At 38.6% G+C, this 7881-nt stretch overlaps 1 protein-coding gene across 1 annotated transcript in view; it reads right to left on the reverse strand.

Moving 5' to 3' along the window:
- LOC107097000 (EH domain-containing protein 3) overlaps positions 1–7589 on the reverse strand; it is a 21266-nt gene extending 13677 nt beyond the window's left edge. The window contains exons 1-3 of the mRNA XM_015393948.1: positions 6502–7589; positions 2679–2855; positions 2041–2138 (exon numbers count right to left, since the gene is read on the reverse strand). Coding sequence (XP_015249434.1) covers positions 2041–2138; positions 2679–2855; positions 6502–6728 — 502 coding nt within the window. The 5' untranslated portion in view covers positions 6729–7589. The remainder of the gene's footprint in view (positions 1–2040; positions 2139–2678; positions 2856–6501) is intronic.
- Between the last annotated feature and the right edge of the window lie 292 nt (positions 7590–7881).

Consider the following 7881-nt stretch of genomic DNA (forward strand, 5'->3'; position numbering starts at 1 on the left):
TAAAAAAAAAAATGTATCTTGTATTAAACAGCACCGTATTTTGCTGACTATAAACCTCACACACACACCTCACTATAAAACTCGAAATGTACATAAGCCGCTGATATCTAATGAACTGTCTTCACACCAAACCTGTAGGGGGAGCTCTACATGTAGCCCCTGGAGTTGGGACGCAGAAGAAGAATGCTAGCTCCTGTTAGCTTGTTGGCTCGCACTGTCACTCCCTGGCTCCTGGAAGCACAATCCGTACCATCAGCTCACTTGCGCATACGCAACCAGATATACATTCGGGTTTCAATAAATAATGTAATTTCAGTACTTAAATTACCTATTTCTATCCTTAACTCACTATGGAATGCTAATACAAATCTTTAAAAAAAAAAGGTTTATGACAATTTATTGTGTTTTACATTTTCTCTGTTAAACTGCTTCTCTGATGTCATCATCAGACATGCTGAGAGAAGTCTGGCAAAATAGGATTAAACAATGTTTATCTGCATTCTAGCTCTTTCATTCTTTAAGTTATGCACTATATACCATAAGGTTAACACAAAAGGAAAAACTATACCTCAAAAAGACCAGATTTAAATCCAAAGCCGAAAAAGTTAGCTTGTAGGATCCCATTTTAGTTACAGATCGGGCAGAGACAAGTAATAAAACAGAAAGGAATTTTAAGGCATTTACTTGCTCAGGAAATACATCACTAACCTTTAACACGTAGTTAAATACGCTTGCAATTTTTGAGGAGGGAAAAAATGGATTTAGGTTTTTTTTACAAAATAAAATTGAGGTTGACCCGATTGTGTATCTGGTTGCAAATGAGCTGATGGTATGGATTGTGCTTCCGGGACGGATCAGGTAGTGAAACCCAGCAGTAAGAGCTTCTACTGAAAGATGGGGCTTTGTCCGCTCTTTATTTCAGCTCTTCAGGAGTTGAGCCCAGTCTCTTCATTGTTTCCACAGCTTTAATGCGTAAAATAAATATCAAAATGTGGGAATTCAGGAAATTTGTTCTCCGTCGTGCTTGCTGCTAGCATGTTCTTGTGCTAAATGAAAATTAGTCCCTCATTCTTTCATTTCCAATACTTACTTCCCCTTCTGGCAGTTAGGTTAAAATCCACAGAAAAGCCGCACCTTCTTATAAGCCGCATGGTTCAAAGCGCGGGGAAAAAAGTAGCGGCTTATATTCCGGAAAATACGGTAATACAGAAAGGGACTACAAAAACCTGTGCCTTTCTTTTCCTATGGTTCTTAGTATGGTGGAGCAGAGCAGCCATTCTTGTGTTACAGATTTCTCATACATTTTTATTGTGATGCTTTTGAATACATTTATAACAAGAATATGAAAGAAAACATTCAGTTTCCCTCCTCCCTAAGCAGTATTGGGGTTATCAGGTTTCTGATAAAAATTATTTCAGAACTGAATCAGAAACACATGCAAGCTTGTTTTCCCTTGGTAGTTGAAGGATTTTTTTTAAGCCTGTGCTGGACAGTCGACTGTGAAAGGCGGAGCTGGGACCCATGTGGCGACAGAGTCATCCGTGATGGGTGACACAACAGAATGGTCGTTAAAGAGTCCCGGACTCTGCAGCTGTGGTTTTCTATTCTCAAGCATTTAACCTCAGACAAACTCGGCACATTTGATACTTTCATCCGCAGCTCTGTTTGCTGTTTAGAAAATATTTGAAAAGTGGAAAAAAAGGCATTAAATCATAGTTCTCCTGTAGAGAATTTGTTACAGGCCTGCAGAGTAAAAAAAATAAAATCATTTGTGTGCCAGGAGTGAATTCAAAGCTCATCTTTTTCTCTCTGCTTCCTGCTCTTTGAAAGGAATCAGCCATAAACCTGCTGAAAGCAACGGCTAAAATAAACACACAGACACAAGTGTCCAAAGGAAATGCTGACGCTGAGTTTCAGAGATCAGTGGGACTGTGAGCCTGCAGCTGAATGGGTTCAATCAGCTAACAAACACACACAGGCACAGCAACACAAACAAGGGGATATATAAAAGAGTTAAAGTGACGATAAAGTGTGTCTTACCCCGACTTATTCTCTGTTTTTCTCCGGACAGAATTCCTGGCGTGTCGATCACACTAATGCTTTCCAGCACAGGGTTAGGTAGTTGGGCGCACACAAACCTTTACACACAGAGAAAGACGACGGGGACATTAGAGCAAATCAGGACAGAAGTGTAAAGTGTTCTTATAACAAACACTGCCTCACACTGGGAAACCTCTACCCCTCCACCCCTTTCTCAGCTCGTCTGTGTGTGTTTGCTCAGCTGAGTAAATATCAACACCTTAGCGGCCATCTCCTAACTTATTGTCTTTTTCAGCACTAGAATATTTAAAAATGACATATCTGCAAATAACTTGAAAATGTTTTTCGGTAGGATGACTCTGCAGATCACTCATCAGCACATTCTGCCCCCCATTGAAAGAGAAAGGCCATAAGAGGGAAGGGAAATTCAATCACACAGGAATGTGGAGTACTGGTGTGGATTCTCACTTGTTCCCTTTGCCACTGCACTCCTTTTCCCTCCACGTTCGCATTATAACCCTCTATATAATATTTTGTTTCCACTAAATACTCTTCGTAAGATGCCAGACCACATCAGCAGAAGTTATTCAGCGACCTTACTGCATGTGGACGTGTGTTCTGCTACCCTGAATACCTGCCTGTTCAGGAAAGCGTTTCCAAATGCATTGAGCTTTCTGAAGGGCTTCTTGGGGTCGACCACCAAAGCGTTCCCGGGGATGACCCCCTCGGTGTCTCCGTGCATCACCGCGATGAAAGAATCCGTGGTAGGCTCCGGGCCAATACGCATTCCAGGAAAATCCTGCTCCAGCAGGTAGCTGCAGGTGAAATTAGAAGGTCATGGCGTTAAACTAAACAAGATAAGGGAATTCTTCAAACACCAAACAATATTTGAAAATAAATCAAGCGTATTTAAAGGTTTTCCATCATGTGGGCACAAGCAACCAAAAAATAAAAATGAGACCAGAAACAAAGAAGACTTGTGTGGGAAAAGGCTGGCAGTTTTTTTTTTAACTTTTCACCTAAAAGTACATTTTAGATCTTTACTTTGACAAGTTTGCAGACCGTAAAGCTGCCGTCACACTGCCTCCTTTCTCACTATGTAGGCTGATATAATAAACAATATATGCCCAGTGTGACCAAACCAGAGAGAGGGGATTAAAGGACATCAAAACCTTTCACATCCTATAAATATGTGTAACACTTTTATCAGAATCCTCCCCTGAATAGTGTCTCAGATAAAAGGCATGAAATTCACAATGTTCTGCTGCATCAGAACAGCATAGCTCACTATTATTGCTATAAAACAAATCTGATTTTATTTTTTCTCTCTTTATTTTTCTAAACTAGTAGATCAATTGACTGGAATTGTAATTATATGTTTAGTGAGCACATCTGAGTAATCGGATAATTATTTGGACCGCAAGAATAAAATGACATCATTTTGTTCTGCGAGCACAAAAAACCTTTCCTCTGCCTACATTTCCCAGAATGCTATGTGGTTCTGGATCCCCGTTCAGTTAATTACTATTAACTGAATTCTCTATTGGATTTACTTTTAACTGATGCTGATGTGTTTCTCACGTCACATAATAGTAGTGATGGTTTTATTGACCAACCCTACTCTCAAACATCTAGCATTCATAAGTGATTGAAGTACTCAGACTACAGCATACCATCCATTTGTGTGATGGTATATAGTGATGATTGCTATGGCATCATGCACCCCTATCCAACTGAAATGGGAGATACATGTGTGAAAACCAGTTTTCAGAAACCAAATTATGCATTTTATTTCCCATTATTTTCATCAAGTTTAAAATCTTACTGTAAATTGTTTCTTTTATATCTACTTTAAACACCTGGAGGTCATTTGTGGCAATTTTAATAACATTAACAGACCTTTCGGGAAGATTTTGTGCATTTTACAAGGGGAGGAATACATGTTTAAGAGAAAACTGCCATATGTGAACTTTTAGATAATCTCCTTAAACACACCTTTCCAGAGGAGCCAGTGGTGCCTGGTAGAGCCCTCTCCATGCATCTCTTAGAGGGTTGTGCAACACACACATGATTCCGTGTTGAAGCTATAGGATGATGCATGATGTTTAACCAGCAATAACAAACATGTCATCCCACATTAACTCAACATAAATTCTGCATTTGTACTGAACATTTATTTTAAGTTTCGCAGCAGAAAGCTTAATCAAATCCAGCAATAAATCCTCCCAATAATCAGATGCAAAGGTAAAAAGGCACAGGGAAGTAGTTTCAGTCACTCAGATGATGACTTGCTTTTTGAAATCCTACAAGTTACATAAATAATTTCAGCCTAAAGCTGGAATTCACTGGGCTTATCTATGAGCTGCAGACCTGAAGGTGCATCACTGCCCGACTGCAAGGCTGTGAGACCTTGAGGAAAAGACTATTTGTTTTGCAAAGTATAAATGAAACCTGATCCATGAAGGGAAAGACGAGCTTAGACTGCATTACTAAGCAGTTTGTACATTCTGCATTATGGTGTTAAAATGCTGGTGGTGTGAGGTCAGGCAGCTGACCAGAGGAGGGGGGTTGCCATCAGAGAGCGAAAGAGATGGAGGGAAAGAATTAGACCTTTATGAGGAAGATGAGAGGGCAGGGACGTCTCCATGTCTTGTAGCAGGAAGTCACTAACAGCATCATGGCTTTCGAATCCCTAACTCACTAATTACCCACTGTTCTGTGGATGTGTGTGTCTGTCTCCACTAAGTGTCTGTGCAGAGGCTCCTCGGCTTAACAGAGGCCTTAACACCGCCCTGCTGAAGTCGCTCAGCATTACACATTAATCCCAGGGATAGTACAGGTCATAGGCTTTGATAGAGGACAGGAAACTCAGCGGATGCAAAAACTAGGATCCAATTGTTACATTTAGAAAAGAACAAACCCACATCCTAAAATTATTTTTTTAATGAATGGCTTTATTTATATTTTTTTAATTTTCTCTTCAGATATGGGTCTCATGTTCAAGATTGATTTTGTGGATACTCGGAAGTGACCAGCATCCAGCTCAAATCAGACACCAATGGCAAGCCTTTTTAAGTACGAGCGCGAGCTACGAAAATGAGCAGTTCTGTCTTACCATTAACAGCATCACGTTTGCATAAATAAAACTTTAACTTAATCATTAATCATTTTAAAAGTTAGAAAATGACTGCCCCTTCCAAAAATAAATTTGTCTTCAGATCAGTGGTTTTTCCAGCAAAACAAACATATGTATGAAATAAAACTTTGATAAAATTTGCATAATTAGCATGCATTCAAAGATATTTTATTAAATAGAAAGACCAAAAAAGGTCAATTTTCCTTCACTACATACAGGACTTTTTTCCTCTCATAGCCAAGCTGTCCAGCATTAGCTTTAAAACGGAGTATGTATGCATTAGTAAGTAAGTATGTATGCATTAGAAATAAGACGCTCTAATGTATTTTCTAATTAGCATTGCAAGCAATCTAATTAGCATTGCAAGCAACTTTGATGTATTTTTTAAACTCGAAGAGAAATAAGATCAAGATTAAGATATCTTTTGATGCATAAAAAGTAGGGCTGCAGGATATTTTAAAAAGGTTATTGTGAAAGTTTTGGTGAATATTGCAACAAAGTCAATCTCAACTTTCTATTAGCATCAGTAGGAACTAAAATACAGACACAGACTCATCCTAAAATTCAAATAAACTGTAATTTTACATTAATATTTGATCTTTACACAGAAACATTTAATAACTGCTCTACTGAATAAGGAAGTAAATGTATTAGAAGTCCTATATTCTTTGTAAAGCATAGAGATGTGATGAAGGAATGCCGTGCCATGCACTGATGCTTCCAGATGCAACAGATTTGTGCATGTGGGCGTTAAATAAAGTTTTTATAGGATACATAAGGGTTTCAGAGTTGTGGCTTACCACAGGCTCTTTTTTTTATAATGCTATTTGTGCCGTTTTAATTGTTCTATGCTTCTTTTGGTTTTTCACCAGTTTTGGTTTGTAAACAGAAGGCTTTATGTGTCGGCCGCTCCCTGATTTTTATCTTTTTGTCACATTTGTGTGCGTAAATCATTAGGTTGACAATTTAATAGATTATTTGACATCAGGCTAACGATCCACCGATATGTGCAGCCGATATTCAACATTCCGATTTTTGTAGCTGATCCTGCTTTTCCTTCTTTTGTTTACATCATCAAGAATAACAGAGTGATAACACAATTCTTCATTTAAACAAAATAAATGTTAGTCGATTCGATAATGAATCAGCCAAGGCATACTTGTATGGGCCGATACAGATACCAGAAAAAAAAAGTGAATATTAGACAAAAAATAATTGTTTTAATTTTAGTGTGAGTTAATGAGAGTGGGTGGAGCGTAGAGCACTTTAAGTGTCAGGATGTCTAGAAAAACATTCAATAATTGAATCCAGGGCTGTAGTCTTACCGTATAAAGCTGGTTTTTCCAGTGGAGTATTGCCCCACCAGTAGAACCATCGGTTTGTTGTCAAAGTCAGCATCCTCCAGGGCTGGAGAATGAAACTCATGGAACTTGTAGCTCTCCTCCAGCGGTAGGAGTTTAGTTTTGTAGAGTTTTTTCAGTCCATCACTGACAGTCTGAAAGACTTCTGGCTCCTTCTTCCTCCGGTCATCGGTTCCAAGCCAGCTGAACATTGTTTACCTGCAGGTGGACTAATTCACCAACTTTTAGGGAGTAAGATCTTAGAATATCTTGAGCAGGAGGATCAGAATGGCTAATATGACTTGAAGATGTGGCATAAAGGGAGAAATTTCTGCATAAATGAAAAAAAAAATAATATAGAATATAGGGTGAATTATTTTCTGCTAACTTTTTTAAAGAAAAATAACACTTAAAAGATAACTAGAGAACTATCTTTTAAAAATTATCCAAGCTTAATATAGACTATGCTACAGGAGAATCAACTGAATTCAATTTTTATGTTAAGCTTGCAGAAAATCTTTTGAATAAATTTTATGATATAATTTGGATATTATTTTATTCTTTACTCATATTTACAAAAACAGTCAGTGAAATGGCAATATGCATCAATTAAATCTTAAATGTCTTTCCTAAACGGACTTGTTGGTCCTTCCAGCTCCAGGCCACTGATGCAACCCAGCTCTGCTTTCAATGACTTTGTTTTTGTTTACTAATCTGCAGCAGTAAACAAACTCCCTTTGAAAATAATCGCAATTATTCCGCTCTGGTAGAGGTTACCGCTATTCAATATGATCCGGTTGTTAGCAGAGAAGTCCTAGAAATGATGCACCGAGCAGCTGTCAATATGCATCCACCGTTATTGTTCAGCCTCTCTACAAAACAACCCAAAAACCTCCCTGGATTCCGTAGCTCTCGAGCCCCAAATTTAAAAGCTAACTCTTTCAGCTAGCGGTTGGTGTTATTTTCTTTCACGGCGCAAAGCGGAGTGGGGCAGCAGCTGAAATCCTGCAGTCCAATTTAAATACCGAATGACGGAGAGATGGGAAACCTGACCCCCCGGCGGAAGTGCTCAGCTGCTGCGAGCGTGAAGCGGTCCCGCCCAGTGATGATGCGGAGCAGCCGCCCCGGACGACGCCATCTTGGATGGAGCAGAGCTGCTGTGGCGTTTGATGAGCATAGCGCCCCTTAAAGGTTATAAACATGAAGATACATGTATTTTTTTTATTGTAGAAGATTTAATATATGGAGGACCAACTCTGCCATATTTAAAAATAATTACATAAATAAATAAATGCTCAATAAATAAATAAGCATACAATTAATTTCCCCAAAAAATACAATAAACAAATAAATGTAGGTAGAAAT

This window comes from Cyprinodon variegatus, unplaced genomic scaffold (assembly GCF_000732505.1).
Source record: "Cyprinodon variegatus isolate N-32 unplaced genomic scaffold, C_variegatus-1.0 Scaffold664, whole genome shotgun sequence".
NCBI lineage: Eukaryota > Metazoa > Chordata > Actinopteri > Cyprinodontiformes > Cyprinodontidae > Cyprinodon > Cyprinodon variegatus.